The sequence below is a fragment of the Thamnophis sirtalis genome, unplaced genomic scaffold, assembly GCF_051295495.1.
Source record: "Thamnophis sirtalis isolate CommonGarterSnake01/CBP01778 unplaced genomic scaffold, rThaSir2_p1.2 scaffold_3, whole genome shotgun sequence".
In the NCBI taxonomy this organism is placed as follows: Eukaryota; Metazoa; Chordata; class Lepidosauria; order Squamata; family Natricidae; genus Thamnophis; species Thamnophis sirtalis.
In genome coordinates this window covers 129301467-129323105 of record NW_028261383.1, presented here as the reverse complement: position 1 = coordinate 129323105, position 21639 = coordinate 129301467, and the positions used below count along the sequence as shown (strand labels likewise).

At 39.6% G+C, this 21639-nt stretch overlaps 1 protein-coding gene across 10 annotated transcripts in view; it reads right to left on the bottom strand.

Annotated features, from left to right (window-relative positions):
• CCDC57 (coiled-coil domain containing 57) overlaps positions 1 to 21639 on the bottom strand; it is a 106524-nt gene that overhangs the window by 34573 nt on the left and 50312 nt on the right. For 7 of the 10 annotated variants that reach the window (XM_087710061.1, XM_087710059.1, XM_087710060.1 and 4 more), the window contains 4 exons: positions 17954 to 18142; positions 15330 to 15492; positions 12200 to 12319; positions 7209 to 7374 (listed from right to left, as the gene is read on the bottom strand). In XM_087710061.1, coding sequence (XP_087566187.1) covers positions 7209 to 7374; positions 12200 to 12319; positions 15330 to 15492; positions 17954 to 18142 — 638 coding nt within the window. The remainder of the gene's footprint in view (positions 1 to 7208; positions 7375 to 12199; positions 12320 to 15329; positions 15493 to 17953; positions 18143 to 21639) is intronic. The other 3 variants (XM_087710056.1, XM_087710057.1, XM_087710063.1) reach the window with 2 other exon arrangements.

The following is a 21639-nucleotide window of genomic DNA, read 5'->3' as shown; positions in this document are numbered from 1 at the left end:
GGAAGTATTTCCACGACCCTCCAAGGGCACCAGGGAAAATACTTTCCACTTGGCGGATTGTCATGGAATGTTTAAAAGTTCATAAAAAAGCCATGATGGGGGAACCAGACACCCCCCCGCCACATTTGGAAACCTTTTTACTAAATTTGCACTTTGAATCCAAGGCTTTTTCTTCCCTTGTATGCATGCTCCTATCTCCCTCAGCCTTTGAAGCTCCTCAGCATTACATTCCTTTAAAGGACGCTTTTGCCTGCTTTCCAACCTGACCCCCACACAAAAGGACTGCTTCTTATCTTCCTTCTTATTTCAATCTTTTGGCAAGTGAATCTGCCTGGCTCTTCCTATTTTCTTCCGGTGATTCCGGCTACCTCTATTTCATTACCCTTTACGATGCCACTCTTGGCTTTTCCTCATCGTGATTTCATGTCTCAAGGAGTTCTTGTTACTCCCTTTCTTACTGACTCTTCTGATTTCTTTTCTGTTGCTTTGATGACATTTTCCTGCCTGAAGCACCTGAATCTTTTTCACAGATGTTTCACAGAGCAATTGATTCATAGGATCTGAATTGGAATGGAGAAAAATGGTTTTGTGCATGCGTGAGTGTGTGTGTGTGTGTTTGAGGGAGCGACGGCTCCAGTAAGGAAACTAGGAAAGTAGGTAAATTATGGGGACAGGTTGGGCAGTAGAGAGTAAAGAGAAAGTGATAAAAGAGTGGGAGAGAGGAAGAAAGAAAAAGAGTGAAAGAGACAGAAAGAGACAAAGAAGAGAGAGAGGGGAGAAGGACAGAAGAATAGAAGGAGAAAGTGACAGAAGAATGGAAGAGAGAGAAAGAGAAAGAGAAGAGAGACAAAGAGATAGAGGATGAGAGAGACAGAGAGAGAAGAGAGGAAGAGGAAAGAGATATGGAACAGTTACAAAAAGGACACATTGAGCCCTCCCTGAATCCCTATAACACTCCTGTGTTTGTTATAAAAAAGAAATCTGGTAAATGGCGTTTTTTGCATGATTTGAGGGCTGTTAATAAAATTCTCCAGCCCATGCACCTCCCGACCTTAGATTGGCTCTTTTGAAAACTGTTACCTTGCAATGGCACACTCCATATTCCCCTCTCCCACTTCCTCAGGCCATGACTATTTTTGCTGACGGAAGCAAAACCTATGGTGCTTGTGCCTGGCAGGAGAATGGTCGGTGGTGTACAAAAATTACCCCCCCGCAGACTTCCGCTCAGCATGCGGAGCTTGCTGCCTCTATTTTGGCTTTTTCCACTTTTCCAAATAAACCCTTTAACTTGATTTTGGATAGCCTCTATGTAATCAATCTATGAGGCCTATCTTTCTCCCTCATTGGAACCACAATTACTCTCACTTTTCTTATTTTTGCAAAAGTTAATTTCTGCTCGCACCCATTTTTTCCATGTTTCCCACATTCGAAGCCATCATCCCTTCCCTGGGCCTCTCCAGGAGGGCAATGATGCTGCTGATGCTGCAGCATCAGCCCCCCCACCCCATGTCAATGTTTGTTCTGCTATCACACCATGGGAAAGCCATTCTTACTTTCATCAGAACAAAAAAGCGCTCATAAAACAATTTGGCCTTACGTCAGCGGGGGCATCTGCAATCATTCAACAATGCCCAAATTGTAGTCGACAAGCTCATTCCCTCCCTATGGGAGTTAATCCCAGAGGGACAGAATGTTGCCAAATTTGGCAAATGGATGTGTGACTCAATATTCATCCTTTGCTCCTTGGAAGTATCTACATGTAATCATAGATACATTCTCTGGCTTCTTTTTTGCTACCCCACAAAGGGGAGAAGCCACAAAACATGTTATCAACCACTGCATTCGAACCTTCGCATCGCTGGGACGCCCAAAAGAGATAAAAACAGACAATGGGCCCGCTTATACCAGTGCAGCATTTGCTGCTTTTTGCAACCAATGGGACATTGTGCACAAATTCGGCATTCCATATAACAGCCAAGGACAGGCAATGGTTGAGCGCGCTAATCAGACTCTTAAGCATGCCCTTGATCGCTACATTGAAACACAGGGGAAAGTGCCCCCTAGCCTCCCAGCTTTGCAAAACATTCTTAATCTTTGTCTCTATATATTAAACTTTTTAAATCTCACCGGTCAGCCGCCTTCCTCAGCAGCCACTCGTCATTTCGCAGCTCCACCTTCTGCTGACACTCTTCGACCACCTGTCTACTATCGCTGCTTGCCTGACCTGACGTGGCGAGGACCTGCTGACCTGATTACCTGGGGAAGGGGCTATGCTGCCATCCAACTGAAAGACAAGGTTCTTTGGATCCCAGGACGGCACGTAAGACCATATTTGCCCAAGCCACCTACACAAACACCTACACAAACACAGAAGCCGCCTGACCATGACCAACCAGCAGGAACCACAGCTTGAGGCTGTCTCTGTCTCTGACCTGGAGAACAGGGCAGAGCACCCTCCACCTTCCACTCCCCCGGAGGAAGTTTCCAAGCCTTTGGACTGCAGACCATTTTCACATCACATGATTATCTTTGCTTTATTGATGGTCATTTTGTTTTTGCTTATCTGGGTTGGGGAATGTCAGGCAGTTCCTGCTGGGGCAAAGGATGCCTCCACCCCACATCATCGGCCCAAACGCACAATGGATTGGCATGTAAATGAGTTTCATCTTCTTATACATAACCTTACCCGTATTAACAATCTGTCTGATTGCTGGGTTTGTACGCACGGCCCTGCCTCTAACATGCAGGGCTGGCCCATTCTAGCCTCTGGAACTTTAAACCTCACAGGCTGGAATGTTACTGTACTATATTCCACAAAAAGTAATCGTGCACATACTATCTACGATTCTGCCCAGTATATTTTGACACATCGGGTTTTACCCCCTCTTGCCCCCATCTGCATTACATGGTGGAATGTCTCGCATGAAGGTTATGAAGCAGTAACTATTGGTGGTATCACCAAGCAAATCCCTTTGCCCCGCTTTTCTGTTGGGGATTATCCCCACTGCAATGCTACTTTCAAAATTACAGAAACTGGCTACGATTGTTCACACTTATCATTACCTGAGCATTTTAAGTGTAGAAAAGAAGATAGTATAGTCATAGATTTATATTCTCTAACAGGAGAGGGATGGTTGCCTTTAACAGAGTACAGGAACAAATCTGGGGCCATCATGGGTATTATTTGTATGGGTTACCACCTGGCCTGTACTGGCTTTGTGGTCATTGGGCTGGGAAGGTGTTGCCCCCTGTATGGAATGGTACTTGCACTATTGGAACTCTGGCACCTGCCGGAATCTCAGCACATCCCATGTCTCAACCCGATAGTGCCTGGGAGAAACAATTTGGGTGGGCCAGACAAAAGAAAGCAATCAATCCAGCTTTAGGTTATGATCCTGACAATACCTATCTGACAGAGGGTGAAAGATTTATTGCTATAGCCCTACCACTCTTGGGTGTCGCATGGAACGTTAAACAACTGCGTATCTTATCTGCTCAAATGGAAACCCTAGCTAACACCACGATATTTGGGCTACAAGCCCTGCAGGCAGAAGTTGACTCTTTAGCTGGAATTTTAACTCAACATAGATTAGCTTTGGATTACTTGTTAAGCAAGGAAGGAGGCCTATGTGTTTGGTTGAATGCTACCTGTTGTCATTATTTGAACCAGTCCGGAGAAATTGAAACCAGTGTGGAAAAATTACATGATATCGTTCAAACAGTTAGACAAACATATAAGGCCTCGGACTCCTTGTGGGATTGGCTGACCTCTTGGCTACCTAATTTTAGCTGGTTGGGAAATACTGTCAAGACCATTATAACCCTTGTTGCTTTGCTGATACTGTTGTGCTGCTGTATTCAATGTGTACCCTCTTTATTTGCAATGTGCAAGAATATACTCTCTAGCTTGGCTCCACAGAAGAAAATTCACATTGTCAACCACATGGAGTTACATGAACAGTCAACCCCTTTCATGGGGAAAGATCCCTTCCACATGCCCAGCGACGAAGAGGGAGACGCTGCTTTTTAAAACAAAAATATAGGAGATGTTGGAATTCATTCTGGATGTTTGCGTGCAGGACAGCTTCGGCTGTCTGAAACACACATACACAGGGATGCAAAAACATTGCCTAACGGTCATAACTCACTATGCAGCCTTTTGTAACAAGAACTGTGTGAGCCTACTCCCACACATGCCCTTCCTCCCCCCCTATGCTGTGCTATAGCTTTCTGTTCCCTCTCTCCCCCTCCCAATGCCATGCAGCTTGTAATCTTCTGTTCCCCCTTTGCCCCCCTTTGCCCACCCTTTGCCATGATGTGACTTTCTATTGGTTTATTTGTAGAATGCTGTGAACTTTTCATTAGCTTACTTGTGCCATGTGTGATTATGATGCTGTAACTAACTTTTTCTAATAAAAGAGCCCTTCGAGGATCCTTCGAGGCTTTTGCTCATCCCAAGGAATTTCGTCTGGTGTTTTCCTTTTGATTAGGCAAGGACACATGAGCAGCCCACCAGTGTGGCGAACAACGCCGCATGTTTAGTCTAAGGAAGAGAAAGATTAGGGATGAGATGACGGCTATTTTCCAGTATGTGAGGGGTAGTGACAGAGAAGAAGTGGTTGACTTATTCTCTAAAGCACTTGAGAGTGACACAAGAAGCAATGGGTGGAAGCTCATCAGAGAGAGCTGACCTAGAACAAAGGAGAAATTTCCTGACAGTGAGAACAATTAATCAATGGAACAGCTTTACTCCTGGAATTGTGAGTGCTTCATTGCTGGAGATTTTCAAGAAAAGATTGGACATCCATTTGTCCAGAATAGTATAAGGTCTCCTGCCTTGAGCAGAGAGTTGGACTAGAAGACCTCAAAGGTCCCTTCCAGGCCTGGGATTCTATGTTTTTAGAGTTTTATAAATAGAACTGCTTTTTTATTGCTGTTAGAAACAAAATGCAGACTTTGTACACGGAAGCCACATAATAATAATGTCTACATAATAATAAGCTGCAGAGGTAAAAAATCAATCTATTCAGCACTGATCAAAATTACTGGAATTAATTATATGGTATAAGTTAAAATTTTAAAAAGATATGAACTGGAGAACATACATTTAGCATATGGGGGTCAATGTAAGGAACAGATTAAGTACCCCTAATCTATGAGGAAAAAATCCTTGAAGAGCTATGGGAACATTTGCAGAGGGAATATATATATTCAGGAATCCTTCCATTAGAAAGTCATGTTCAAAGGTAATACAGAGCACCATGGAAAGATAAATATTCACTAAACTGTTTAAAGTTACAAGATAAGACATAGTTAAAGTACTAACTATTCTCTGTAATAATATGGAAAATGTTTGTTTGTTGTTTAATTTATAAAATTTATTGGCTGCTCATCTTGCTATAGGGCACGGTAATTGTTGGTGGCTTACAATTACATCTAAATTAAAACATAAAAAGTTAAAACCAAACCTTAAAACCAAGGACACATGGGGTGGGCGGGAGTAGAGTGGGAAAGAGGTAGGATCTGTTATTACTCAATCAACCACCTCCATTGTGCTGTTCCCCCATTGCAGCCCCAAGTCGACTGGTAGAGCCATGTCTTTCAGCCCTTATGAAAAGATAGGAGGATTGGGCCAACCTCACATTGGGGAGGAAAGATATTCCGGAGAGAAGGAGCAACAGCAGAGAGAGCCCTCCTCCTGGACATGCCAGTTAGAAAAATTGGGCTGAACGAATCCGCAGCATGCCTCTTCTGCTGGCATGAGTGGTACAGGCGAATCCCAGTAGGGTGAGACGATCCCTCAAGTAATCTGGACCCATGCCATGAAGGGTTTTAAAGGTGATCACCAACACCTTGAATTGCACCTGGAAGCAGACTTGTAGCCAATGCAATTCATGGAGCTGTGGTGCTATAGGGGCCATTCTTGGGGGGCCCAAAACTACTCACGCTGCTGCACTGTGCACCAGCTGTAGCTTCTGAACGCTTTTCAATAGTCCAGTTGTGAGATGACTAGGGACTGAACAACTGAGGGCAGAGAATCTTGGTCCAAGAAAAGCTGCAAGTGACACACAGCACAAAGTTGTGCACAGGCTTTCCCTGCTGCGATTGCTACCTGTTCCTCGAACACAAGTTGCAAGTCCAGGACAAACCACAAGTTGTGGACTGGGTCTTTCTGTGGCAGTGCAATCCCATCCAGAGTCAAAGATGACAAAGTCCCAGATCCCAGATCCTCATGTACCCTAAGCCATTCAATCTTACCAGGGTACAATTGAAGCTGCTTCCTCCTGCCCCCATCCAGACCCTCACAGCCTCCACGCACAATGACAGCCATGGCATCACTTGGGTCACCAAGAGTGGAAATATAGAGTTGGGTGTCATCAGCATACAATATATATATCAGTGATGGATTGGATCACCACAAATTGGATTCAAAATTGGAGACTGAAATGCTAATTAATCATCTGTAGTATGCTTTAGTCATAGACATTCCTCGGAGAATATAAATATTTAGAAAAATGTAAACATAAGAGAGAGTCAGTTTGGTGTAGTGACCAAGGTATCAGGACTGAATTCTAGACCTGCCTTAGGCACGAAGCCAGCTGGGTGACCTCTCTTAGCCCTATGAAGGAGAAAATCTTGCCAAAAACTCTGCATAGACATTGTCAGGAATCATCACAGTACCAAAAATAAAAAATAAGAAAATCTTCCAAAAATACAAAAGAAGCTTTTGCTAAAGGAGACCACACTTATAAAATATTAGCTGATAACCCGGCGTTGCCTAGGTATTTGTTTATAGGGGGAAAGTGCCCGGACCAAATATAATTTCTAATGTTGGATTTTCCCCCTTACCAGAGGGAACCCCCTTGTGAAGTACTGTGAAGTCATTACCATGGCAACTCCACTGAGCTTTACAGTAGAAGCCATTTTACGAAAGTACAGTAGAAGCTATTTTAAGGCATAAAAGGCTGTATCTTAATAGAACACCCACCCACCCCCAAGGGCTTTGTGGTGTCTTACCCCCACAGTATTTGTTTCCAGAGAGCAAGTCATCTGTGTACCAAGTTTGCTTGAAATTGCTCGAGGAATTCCAGAGTTATGTTGGAACATACACACAGCCATTTTTAGATATATAGATAGAGACCTTTGTCAGTAAATTAAATCCATTTTATTATCAGGAGGAAATAAAACTACAGCAGAATTAGTTATACCTGCATTTTGCATTTTCATTTTGATGTCATCAAAGGAAGCTGCCTGATAATTAAGGGTCTCCATTTCTTTTCTCATTTCTGCAATAACAGACCTCAAGATATTGTTCTGCTGCTGTAATGTCTGGATATCAGCAGGAGGAAGATGTTCAGAAACTCCTACCGTACCCTGTGGACAATCAAGAAATTAAGGAAATTATCAAAACTGCCTCCCTCCAGAATAGAATAAGTCATTCAAAGAAGCAAGCTCAGTATATAGCAAAATTACCAGTAAAATCATTCTAATGACATGCCATATGCATCAAAAAATGAACAGTATAGTTAATAATCTAAAAAAATATCTGCGGAACTGTTTTAGCTACTTATTACTCATATATAAGCACACACATACAGTATATATACACATACACACAACACATACAGTATATGTAAACATACACACAGTAGTACAGGTAGTCCTCAACTTAAAACTGCAATTAGGATCAGAATCTTGTTCACTAAGCAAAGTGGCTAAACAAGATGTTCTGTGACAGCTTCGCTTAGTGACTGCAATCCCAGCATTCCTAGCTGCAGTCATTAAGTGAGAATCATGGGCTGTTACATGTACAGAATCCCAGGTAAGGAGTGCAGGACTGCCAAAAGAGGGTGGTGAGACCCTGGAAGGCCTTAGCACAGGGTATGCATGTGTGGGGATTGCTGTAATGAAGTGTAAAGCCTCAGCTGCCCGCCTAGCCCAGCAGTGCTTCAGAAATCTTCTGAATACAGGTTGGTGAATGAGATTTCTGAAGCAGGGCTCCTGCAGTTCTCCAAGCCAGCGTCCCATTTTTCTGACTTGGAGATGACCAGAAGGTTTCTGAAGGACTGTGAGAATGGGATACTGGCTGGGAGAATAATATGAGGTGGTGAGGCGGGGCACAGTGGGGTCAGTGGGGCACAACAGAATCTGTGAAGCGTAGGATGGTGGGGGAAATTGGGGCTTTGAAGAACAGTGCTGAGATGCTGAGGTGGTTGGTCATATTTCTCAGACTGACCTCTACTTCAGCCCCATTGCTGCCCTTTGGGTGCTGTTGTACAGTGCAGCAAAAAGGTCACAGATTGGGAAAGAGATAGGCAGAAAAAGGGAGCTGCAGAGCTTCTGTGACAGTTAGGTGTGGGCCAAATGCCCTAATGTTGATCTTATGTCTGTGGGATGCTGCAACAGCCGTAACCTGGGACACAAGTTGTAAGTCCATTTTTTTCAGCGCTGTTGTAACTTCAAACAATCATTGAATGAATTCAATTGAGGACTACCTGCAATGAAAATTTAAGTTGTGAATGAAATCTAAACAAAAGTCCGTATACTTAAATATTAGTGTATCTTTCCAAGTGTACATCAGCAGTACATTTTCAATCCTGAAATATCATTTATCATTTTCTTAGATGACTTTCTCTGTCTAAAAATTATGTAACTAAGTATTTTTTTTCCAATCTCCACTTCTGAACTCATTTCAAAGAAGATACTCTTTTTAGAACAATAGTGGGCAACCACTAGAGTGCAGCATAAGATTCAAAACAGTCTCAATATTTTTGATAGTATATATGGAATGGCTGTTAGCAATGAAAAAATATTTCTCTAAAAGGCAAAAGTAAATACAGTATCAGAAACATTGGCAAGTTTCAGCAATACAATAATATTTCTCAGTAATTCATATGCTGTGAAGAGCTTAAATCTGATTTAACACTTGGAAATGGTAATAATATTTTGAGAACACAGAGCAGTGTTAAGTACTTACACAAAACTTGTTTTGTGTGAGTTTCATAATTAAAAAGAGACATCTTACATCACATGGATAAAAAACCAATGAATCATGTTAATGTGTTAGATTTTTATCTTACATGTGAAAGCTGTTACACCCTCATGTCACTTTGACTGGTTCCAACAAAAAATTCACACAACTACAGATTTTGGAAACTTCCCCCCACCATATACACATCATAGTACTATGGTTGATGATTTTAAAAATTGACATTTAATCTTAAGATGCTTGAGAGGATATATCATAGCATTTTTTTAAGCACTGAAGACCTAATACAAAGAATATCAGTCTGTTCTTTAGGTCTTAAGGCCCTAATTATAACCTTGTAACAGTAAAACTGGTTGTATAGGAAGACTGAGTTATTCATTAGTATATATAGTATACTTGATCTTAACCAAAAAGGCCAAGAAACAATTTATTAAACATGTTCAAGCAAAAGCAAATGTCAAGGATGTTTGAAATTGGAGTAAAAGTTTAAACATCTTGGTCTAAATAACCCCTTTCAACTTTATAATTCTGTGTTTTAATTGCTAATATATATTTTTTCACTGTGTAATATTTATTGGCCTTTTGTATCTAATTATTGTAACATATTTCTCTAGTTATCCTCCTTATCCCATAAAATAGTTCAGTTATTCTTTGCATTGATCTTCCTTCTGATGGACATCATACATATCCACAGAAAATCTCCCTGAGAATAAAGGTACCATCATCATTTCACAACAGTGTTTTTATTCAGAAGAAATGACTAAGCAATTCCTCAAAAAGCAGCTTATAAAGATTCATGCATAGGGAAATATGTTTGCTCTCCACTGTTCTTGGGAGAAAAGTGTTACCTCATAGCTAACTAGCTTTATCTACTAAATGATTTAAAAGGAAAAATTTGCAAAGAATTATTGGACTACTTCTATTTCTGGTTCTATATCATAAACTGTTAAAAGCCAGTTACCCATGCAAGACAATCTTCAAGGACAAAGAGTAGTGAAAATGACTCCACAAATAATCAAATGTTATTTTTATCCAGCTTTTTTCAGGAAATATAAAACCTTTCAAAGGTAGCCACAATGCCATATTGATGTAAGCCTAAAAATAGCGGAAGCAAGCAATTATCTAGCCTACGGATGGCTAACCCACAGTCACCAATCAATTCCCAATGCTATTGTGTCTTCTCCGGAGCTCCCTCCTTAGTTGCTATCAAAATTCAGCAGCACAATTTGCTGCTACACTTTGCCAGCATTATATGCTATTAGAATTAGACACCGAATCTTTAAAATGCTTGAAGATCTTTTTAATGTAATAATTTGGAAAAGTTTTATTTCCGTTATCTTGACCTTTTTCACTTTGTATTATTTATCATCCATTTCTTTTCTTTATTTTAAATGCATTATTTCATTTGGCCAATTGAAGAACCTCAGTGCTTAAGCTGAAAGCTTCCATAGAATCACTATGAAAGCAACATACTGTAAATAAAGCTATAAATAATATAAATAACATCATTGCTAGTAATGATTAAATAAGTAACGGCCTAAGAAGAAATGTTGGGAATAATTTGCTATTGTTTTCTTTCCAGTGAGCCTCCTGGCTTCATGCAAATTCCCTAAAAGCAGGAAATGCTTTCCAGCAGTCAAAAACAGTATTATATATCTAATTCCTTTTTCCTCTTACAAAATACAATTGCAAATCTGCATTCCCAGAGTATGAGTTCTCCTTAAGGATTAAAGGATTTTCAAGATCATATGAACAGTTTTATATTTAGAAAACATAGACAACTGCCCCCAAAGTATACATGTCTTGCATTGTAAAGATTTTATTAGTTCTTCTACAGCAGGGGTTTCAATCTGGATTTCTTTGAGTGCCGGATCATTGTAGTTCTCCTCTGCGGGCTGGCTGGGGACAACAACGGGGGGGGGGGGGGGAATGGGAGATGGGAAAGCAAATGTTTTTGGCCTGGACAGCTTCCTGCAGCACTTCGCTGGCTAAAACAGGGCATGGGTAGTCGTGTGCCCCCCCCGCCTCTGTTTTGGCCAGCAGAGTGCTGCAGGAGGCCATTCAAGCTGAAAACGGGGCATGGGGGACCCCCGTGGCGTCCACACCCCATTTTGGCTGCCAGAGGCACTGCAGACTGGTCCTTTGCTATTTGCAGGCTAGCCCCGCAGGCCAGATTTAAGCATCTCGCAGGCGGATCCGGCCCCTGGGCCTTGAAACCCCTGTTACATGGGATTTGTGGTGAAGGAAAACACTAGCCTCCTTGTGAACAAACTGCAGCTCTAGAGTCTATATGTGCCTGAAGATTCAGTGCTTGCTAAATGGCTGCTCTGACAAAGGTGGTAGATGAAGAAGGTTGAGAGAGACAGAGGAAGACAAAGTGAAGCCTTTTTCATCTTGCCAGGCTTGTATAAATGAATTCTCCTTCCCCTGTATGTTGCTCGGTTGGAACTCAACACATTTAATTAATTAATTAAATAAATAAATAATTAATTAATATGCTGCCCATCTCTCTACCAAGCAACACTGGGCAGCTTAGAATGTCACAAATGACTAAAACAAGTACAGTATTAAGACATTAGACATTAAAAATTAAAACATTTAATATTAAAACAGATAAAAAGAACCGACACAGAGACAGGGTAGACATGAGATCTTGTCCTAGTCTACTAACCACTTCCAAAATGGGACACTCCAATAGGGGCCCTAAGACAGTCGGCAAAGCAGGGTTTTCAGACTGCTTTGTAAGGCTAAAAGGATGGATGACCATTTTGCTTTATCAACGTAAATTCCAGATCCAATTAGGGTTAATAAGTAAGAACTGCCTATAGATTTGAATTTTTCAAACCAGATATATTGTACATCTTTATTCTTATCAAAATTGGTATTATTCTCTTGGATTTGGTCCAGTTCGTTTGAATTTTGATTTTGACTTCTAAAGTACAATATTAGCCAATTTAACATGGTGCCACCTGCATGGCTGAGTATGCAGCAAACCATTTGTATATCCAGATATAAAAAAGACAATCTATTTTATATGGAAATTATTTCATGAAAGTATTTTGTCATGTGTAATGCAATTTTAATGAAAAATATCCAACAAATTTCTGTATTAGTGCAATCAAATAGTTTGATTAAATATTAGTTTTCTCCCACAGAATAATACTGACTATAACTTTAGCTATACAATAAATAATGTTAAGTAATTCCAACCTGTTTCTCTTTTAGCAAGCGAAGTTGTTGACAAGCTTGGTCTCTTTCAACAGCTACAGTAGACAACAGTACCTCTAATCCATGCAATTTTTCTTCCTTTTCTTTTAGTGCAGCAGTAGCCTATAAAAAAGTTAAAGCGACTGAAGAAGAGTTTTTGAAAGATTCACTTTTATCTTCTTGTACATCTAATATCCCATTACAGGTCATCCTCACTTAATGACCATTCACTTGGTGATCATTCAACAGACCTCCCCAGAGTTACTTATAAAACGCTTCCAGAATTCTGACAGCTGTGCCCCCTGATCTCATGATTGCATTTTGGGCACTTGGCAAGTGACTCACATTTACAGCCATTTGCAACATTCTATGGTCACATAATTGTGATTTTCAGCATATATTTTTTTTGCTGCTTTGCATCATTTACTTCCAGTTTCTAACCAAAAAAAAATTCCCATCATTAAAACAGGTTCACTTAAAATGCTGCACAAAGGTCATGAAACTAAGTATGGTCAGGTGGCGTCCTGCTTAATGACCACCACAACACATGACCATAATTCTAGGCTCACTGATGATCACAAGTGGAGGACTATCTGTACATACATAAAATTTAATATTTGGAGTAAAATTAAATTCAATCCCAAATCCTACAGAAAGACCTATGTAGGAAAAAAAATTCAGGCCTGTCTAGATCAAAGTACTCTGCTAAGTTACTGTTGGCCTTACCATTCTCCAATTTGACTACAGTGATGAACTACATATAGGCTGACTTGGCAGACTACATGGAAGCTGCAGTTGGTGCAGAATATAGTGGCAAAACATACAGCATGAGAGTTGCCAAAGCTGTTATAACACCAGGTTTGAAGATAATGCATGGTCTATTGCAATGATGGCTAACCTTTTTTTCCTTGGGTGCCGAAAGCACGTGTACACTTTCGTGCATGCTCGTGTGCCCACACCCATAATGCAATGCCCCTCCCATGCACCCCACCCCCTGCACATCCACGTGACACTCCCATGCTCCCCTCACCCCCTGCGCATGTGCGCACAACCCCCCCCTTGCTCGCCCCTCAGATTGCATGTGCAGCCCCCTTTTGGCCTCCCATCCCAAAACAGCGCTGGGGAGGAGAAAAAAGCCTCCCGTCCCAAAACAGTGCTGAGAAGGGGGAAATCCTCTCTTCGGAAACAGCGCTGAGTGGGGGAAAAGAAGGGCTTTTTCTCCTCTCAGTGCTGTTTTGGGATGGGACACCTTTTTCCCACCTCAGCACTGTTTTAAGAAGCCTCCCTTCACAACTCAAAATAGTTCAGGGGTGGGGGGGAATCTCCGGAGATCTGGGAAGGCACAGGCTGCAGAAATTGAGGTACGCACGTGCGTCTCCCGCCTGCAGGGTAAACCCTAAAATCAGCTGGCCAGTGGGAGCAACGGCTTGCGTGCCCGCAGAGGGCTCCGCATACCACCTGTGTCACACGTGTCATAGGTTTGCCATCACGGGTCTATCAGAAGGCTTCTAGGTACCTTTTTAGAAAATTCTATTTAGGTATTTAGGCATTAATATAGAAATGTTAGCCTTTGGAGGATCAAATAGGGTTCCCGCTAACTGTACTCTAGAGCAGGAATGTAAAACTCAGGGCTGGCTGGACGGATGCGTCATGCGCTGACCACACCCACACCCAAAGTTTAGCAAAGGGGAAAAAGTTGTGATACATCACATGATGACGCTGTGATGCTGTGAATTTGACTCCTGTCCTTTAATGTAGTCAAACAGCTTTTACACAGTTTAATTTATGATGAAATCATACCAGATTTTTGTGGTCAGTGTAGAGCTTATGCTTTTTATGGATAGTATGTTTGATTCTTACAGAAATGTAAGATGTTGTTAATAAATTAATTTTATTTAAATTAATAAATGTCATTTAATTAATTTATTCAGAGTAGGTGCCACCCAACTACAGATGATACTGGGCAGCTCATAATATAAAAATAAATTAATAAAAATAAAGCTAGGTTCTGACATCACACTATATTTTTAGTTGCTCTCATTTAATTATGGAAATGGCTCACTGTCAGCAGCTATTGCTTTTCAAGTTCCAACATCTATTTCAATTTGGACCTATTTTTAACAGAATATAGATGGAGAGAAAAAGACTCATTTCTAGCATTGAACAGGTCTTGCTACTTAAAAGCTGTAAACCAACTAAGCTGAAATTTTCTTTAACTAGTTATTCTGACGTAGGCTTCCTGATACAGTAAAAAGCAGACACTTAATCCCAAAAATACTTTTTATTTTAAAGGTTGTGAATTATATTCATTCACAGCCTGTAATGAGTCCCAAATAGTTTTTAAAGAGTCCGACAGTAGGCTGCCAAAATCTTTTGAAATAAGGTTGCTAAGCACCCACCTTTATCTTCCTTGAAATGCTGCCAAAGACCTAATTGACAATTAGCTTGGCTAGGCCACATGGAGCAAAGAGTCAAAATGGAGCTTCAGAATATAAAGCGACCTTTATGTCCTATGGGAGGGGCCAATCACTTCCAAGCCTTACTCCCAAGTCATCCCTTCTGTCTCAACTGTTCTTGCTTCTGGTAGCTCTGCGCATGCATGCATTGGGAACAGGGGGAGCCTGTTCCTCTGCCTTGCTAATGTCCGACTCTGGAGGCAACACAAAACTCCCAGATGGCCCTGGCCCCGTCTCTGCCTCCGATGCAGAGCCCTCGTCCGAGCCTTCCCCAGACTCCAGGACTGGTCCATGTTCCTCCCCAACCTCCTCGCTGTCCGAATCTGCTGCCAGCTCCGCAAGCCACTGGCAGATCGCAACATTTTGATACTAATCAAAATGATGCTCTACTCATATCTGTAGACAATCTTGCTGGGAAGTGTTTTCAACTCTTAAATTGAAATCTAGCAGTGTTGCCTACAAGTATATATAAATTATTAAAAAATAAATCATCGGCTACAGGTCAAAGCAGACTGAACAAATTACAGTGAGAAAGCACTAATCCTGTCAGTAAGATGGAACATCTGACGTATTTGTTAGAAGCATAGAAGTATTAAACTTTTCATTAAAACATCAAATATTCCATCATGAAATATGTCTCTGTTAATACCCTCTGCTTAGCTGCTAGAAATGCTGACCTGGTCCCTAGCTGTTGACAGGTTCTGTATCAGAGCCTCTGATTTATGATATTGATTCCTTTCAGCATTCTCACATCGCCGCTGCCATTCCAGCTCTCCTTGCACTTTAGCTCTTTCCAAACTCTCTTCTTTCTCTATTTCAAGTGAAAGCTGTTGCTTATATCTAATACAAGGGGAAGAAAAGACATTACTTAAATATTAATTTAGAAGTTAACGTTTACAATGCTATAAGAATGATGCATTTAAAAAACCCTTTAAAACAGTTGTTCACTAACACATATTATTCCAGTCCAGTAGCAACTGAACTTGCAAGGTGAAAATTAATGACTTAAATCTATTTGCAAACTGGAAAAAATTCTTGCATCACTCATTAAGTTTATTTTTTAAAAAGAACAATCTTATACTTTTATTGATAGTGAGAAACATATAGTATACCAAATAACATAAACTTTCAAAACTGAAATGAAAAGACAAAATACAGAAACATTCATGTAGATAAAATATGGAAGAAAATGGAATGTTGCAAAAATATGGCACTGCTGTGAAATACACACACAAAAATTGAATCTGCATTTAGGTAAAGCTAAAAGACAGTGTATACTATATAAAGTGTGAAAGTTCAATAAAAGGTTTGAAGCTTTTTTTCTGAACAAAACAGCAATTTATTTGCTTGTTGCACAATCTCTTCTCCATGTAAACTCCAGGTAGTTTACATGGGTTCTTCCACTCATCCATCATTATAACATCACAGCAGTTCTGAGATACTAGTTAAGCTGAAGTGCAGTGAGTCATCCAAGGTTATCCTGCCTGCTTCATGGCTCAGTAGGATTAAAAACTTGTGTTTATTCAAATCTAGACTGACTTTCTATCCCATATATCACAGCTACTCACATAGCCTTCTAGATGTCCTTATTGGGTCATTCCATGTCAAGTGATCTGATTTCAGAAAAGTGCCTTGTTTGACCATCATGGATTTTGATGTAATTTGTTGTGAACATATACACATGTCCCCAATGAACATTGGTAAAGTGTTACATTTGCCAATGCAATACTTGCGGCAATATAGTCATTTGTTTGACCCCATACCGCAGCCTTCTACAGTATGACTGAGGTTTCAGCAACTTTGAGACATAATCTCTTCAGCAATATTTTGTTGAGAGAAAAAAACTTGGCCATGTTGTACAACTTTTTGTGCTCTATTTAACAAAATAATAAACACATTCTCATGAGCGATTTCCATCTAGATAGGTTGGAGCAAAGTTGGCCGAAAATGAAAAAAAGGTTAAAGTTTGGCTTTTTATATCTCTGGAAGGAAAGGTATGAGAAATGTGAAATTTTGTGCTTAATAATTTAGCAACACAAGGTTTTTGAAAACAACATTTCATGCTCCCACTGCTTTCCAATACTTCACAAATTGAGTGTAAAGTTGCCATTTTTTGTAAAAACACCAAAAATAGGTTATTTTTAGCCTATTGCTGAAAGTTGCTGAAACCTCAGAGTCATACTGTAGAAGGCTGTGGTATGGGGTCAAACAAATGACTATATCTCTGCAATTATTGTATCGGCAAATATAACACTTTACGAATGTTCATTGGTGACATGTGTTCATGTACACACCAAATTTCATTGAAATCCGAGATGGTCAAGCAGGGAGCCTCAGACCACTTGACATGGAATGACCCTATTCACCCTTGATGACATTATCATGCAAGTGATTCCCAAATTTAATATCATAGCACTTAGCTGACCAACTCTTGATTAATTGTGTTCATAGCATATCTGAAGTTTTCTGAGGTTGACCAGCTAATGGTAATCAGCATGTCCAGCATAACTTTCTTTGACCTTACAACTCTATTGTTTTAAGAGAGGAAAAACACCAGAATGTAGAAGCAGGGCGTGACATAATGAAAGCAATGAGTCTTAGTGTTCTCATTTCATCTCTTGAGTTCTCTGGCATATAGCATTAACTAAACAACCAGTGTCCCATTGGGTCTCTGTTTCAGAGACACTGTATTTCCTGACCTAAACAAGAGAAACAAAATGACCAAGGATGATTAAAAAAGCAAGGGACTTCTAACTTTTTGCTGGCTTCCCCACTGAGTTTGTACGAATCTGTCAGGGAGCATTGGAAACCTTCCCTCCCACCCCCGGGCTCCTTTTAGATTTGAAAAATGTCACTCGCAGGATCTTTTTGCAGAGGGCTACAATTGGGAAGGGAATAGGAAGCCTCTGGCAAACTATTCTGATTGCCATACTTAATTCTTAAGGAGAAAAAAATGGCACTGCTGAAATTCATCCATTTTGTCACCAAGATTCTGTGGATCAATTTCAAGATACAGGATGGTAGAAAATGTAATGCTGGGTGGAGGGGAGAGGCATCCATGCAGGTTAAGAAAAGATAAGGTTGTAAGCCCATCCCTTTTCAACACACGTCATCACATGCACAGAAAAAAAAGATTCAATTGTATAAGTCGTAGCTTCCATCTTGATTTTTTTACTCTGCCAGCACACACCTCTCCTGGGAAAACCTGCAGGTCAAAGGCAGTCCAATAGTGGTATAACCCAAGATTAATTATCAATAAACTTTTTGAAAAATCAAAGGTTTAATAGGAAAAATAATTCACCTTTCAATATCTTGATTTAAGGCAACCACCTCTGCTTTTAGCTTTACTACTTCTTCTTGCTGTGCTTGAATCTGTAAATTCTTGGAAACGGTCTCTTTGGATATCTGAGCTACTTGAGAATCCCAGTTTGTTTTCAGTTCTTCTAGTTCATGTTCAAGTCTTAAAAAGCAACAGCTCAAATTTGATCTCCTTAATTGTTTTATTTTAAAGAAAACAAGTAAGCAATTGTCTAATTTATCTAAGTAGTCGGAAGGACAGTCAAAGCATGAAACTTGGCAATCTTAAAATAAGATATTATATAATAAATAAAAATTATATGATGCAATATTATGCATATATGATAGATTTGGTTTCACTGAAATTTCAGAGACATATAATAGAACATTATTACTATACAAATACAAACAGGAAGGAACAGTTACTATTTAGGTATGTTCTCTATGCAAACATTTTTATTTACTCTATATTACTAACATGGATTTATTCCTAAATTCAAAATACAATCTATTAGATTATTTTGATTTTTTCTAAGTGAATCTACAATTTTAGATAACATTCATTGTTAGATGTTTTTACCAAGACTTGCAGAAGCTAAATAGAGAATAATAAACATTAAATATTTTATATAAACTCAATTTAGATTTAGATTTAGATTCTAAGTACTGACTTTGTCAACTTATTTAGTGACTGTCTGAAGTTACAACAATGAAAAGAGTGACTTATGACAATTTTTCAAACTGACAACCACTGTAGCATTCCCATAGTCATGTGATCAAAATTTGAACACTTGGCAATTGGTTCATATTTATAACAGTTGCAATGTCTCAGGGTCACGTGATCACCTTTTGTAACGAGCGAAGTCAATGGGGAAGCCAAATTCACTTTACAACTTTTACTAATTTAAAATATAGCCAAGCTCAAGAGCTCCTGCCTATTCTAAATATTCTTCTCTCTAGGCAAGGTTGATGTGGGAAGCAGGATGGCTCTGTCCCTGGAAAGGACAATCTATTTAGTCAGATTAAAGTAAATGCAATATCCTAGAGAGCCCTCAGGAAAACTAACATTACTGTCTAATACAAAGCATAAAAAATAACCTGATGGCAAGATGGCACCAAAATATAGATTCTGCAGTGTTTGTTAAAATGTCAGTAAGATTGTATATAATCCATAGTAATATTTTAAAGAGTACAGTATTTTAAATGATATCTTTTTAGCATGGATTTCAACTACCATATTTTTCAGAGTATAAGACACACCTTTTTCCCTCAAAAAAGAGGCTGAAAATCTGGATGCATCTTATACACTGAATATAGCATTTTTTGCCTCTAAAAACTCTGGCTCTTCACCAAAATGGCCGTGCATAGTCTTTAGGAGCCTTGCAGAGTGCTTCTGGGGGCTGAGAAGGGCAGAAATGAGCAAAAAATGGCCTGTTTTTTGCTCAATTTTGCCCCTCCTAGCCCCCAGGAGCACTCTATAAGCCTCCTAAAGGCTATGCATGCCCTTTTTTGACAAAAAATGGGCCCATTTTTGTGAAAAAGGGGCCATGTTTTGCTCATTTTGGGGGAAGGCACCCCCCAGGAGCATTCTAAAAGTCTCCTAAAGGCTATTCATGCCCGCTTTTTGAAAAAAAAGGCCTGTTTTCATGAAAACAGGCTGTTTTTTGGAGGTGTGCAGAGTGCAAAAACTTTTTTATTTGCCCCTTCAAAACCTTGGTGCGTCTTATATTCCGGTGTGTCTTATACTCCGAAAAGTATGGTAAATACAATGTATTATTAAAAGAAGAAAGTCAAAAGTTTTTTTGCCAATTTAGTCTGAAGAAAAATGCTGTAACAGAAATTCAGTAATTAAAAAATGCCAACTAAATCATATTTGGACCAAATATTTAATGGGTTTTGAATTCATGAATTAATAAATAAACCAATAAATAATGTGTTCTGAAATAGGTTAGTTTTTTGGAAAAAAAAATGTTGCAAAGATTGTTAAAAATATTCACTATGTTAGGGAAATTAAAATTAAATGAGAAATGGTAGAAGGATTTCTCAGAAAAAGGAAAGAAATCAGAAGAGCAAGAAATAGTTATATACAATCACATCCAGATACTGCATGAGCATCCTCTTTGTCCACTCCAACACAGATATATATAATACCTAAACCTATATTATTTACAGAAGATAGATGAGCAGCCAATTACATTATTTGAAATAGAGGTGTCACAGAGGACTCCAAAGTGTTTTGGATTTAGTACAAAAAAAATGCACTGGAATCCACAAGAGCACAAATACAACCTTTATAGTCACTCATTAAAGCAAGTGCATCTGTTTCCAGAGTTATGTGGCTACTGTGGAAACAGATCCTGAAAAAAGACTTGCTTTAATGAGTCACCAATGAATACTGCATTCATGCTCCTACCTACTTCCAAGCCTCATTTTAGAATACTATAGAAGCACTGTGCAACTATAGAACTCATCATCTTTAAAAGGAAAGCCTTTATATTATTAAACCTAAATAGTATAGCCATTTCAAAAGAGGAGTTCCAGCGGATTTTATTCCACTAGTCATTGCCGACTATAGGGAGCAGTGCTCATCTTTATTTCAAAGCCATTGAACTAGCACTGTCCAAAAACATTTCCAGGCTGAACTAGCCAGCATGACATCACAGAGCATTGCTACCTTCCCACTGAAGTGGTACCTATTTATCTACTCGTGTTTGCATGCTTTCAAACTGCTAGTTTAGCAGGAACTGGAACAAAGACAGGAGCTGTTTTTGAACATGGCTGCTGGCTTTTCAGCCAATAAGCCCAGTGTTTTACCTGCTGAGCCACCATGTTGTTTCCATTTCAAAAGAGGGTTACACAAAATTATATAAGTTAAGGCTATCAATGACTATGTAGTGCATGTATCTGATTACCAGTCGCAAGGGAAGGGGAAAAAACAACACAGGAGAGGGCTATTATCCTGTTCAAATTGTGAGCTTCCAATAGATATACTTTCATGATTACTTTGAGAGAAACAAGATCCCAGATTAAATAAATATTGGTATGATTCAGAAAGATTCTTATGTTCTGTTTTGTATGTTTAATTAAGTTACATAACAAGCTAATAATAGGTGGCTTTTAAATCATGAGTAGTGGTGTGACTGTGTATACATCAATTATTCCAATTCACATGAGGGGAACTTTTGGATTTTACTGCCACAAGCTACATCATCAAGCATAAAAGTGTTGATCAAACCATCCCTATTTCTAGGCACTAAATTTCAGGAAGGATAGTGGCAAATTGTACCATGTCCAGAAAAGAGAAATAAAAATTATAAGGGGCTGGGAAGGAAAAAATGTATGAATAATGATTGAACATGCTGAGTATATTTCAGTTACAGAAAACAAGGTATTGGAACAGACAGTCACTGTCTTCGCATATCTGGAAGAGTATCCTACAGAAGTCTGTGCATAATTATTCAGAGTAGTTCTAGAAGACAGGACAAGAAACAATGGCTTCACATTTATGAGGAAAGATTACTGGATGACATCAGAAAAAATATCCCAATGGTAAAGAAGTTCAACCACCATGGGAAGTGGTGAAAGCCCACTGGAAGTATTTGTTTACGCTGAACTGCCACCTGTCAGAGATTCTATAATAATGAATTCCTGCAAGGCAGGGGGTTGGACAGGATGGTCTCCAAGGTCCCT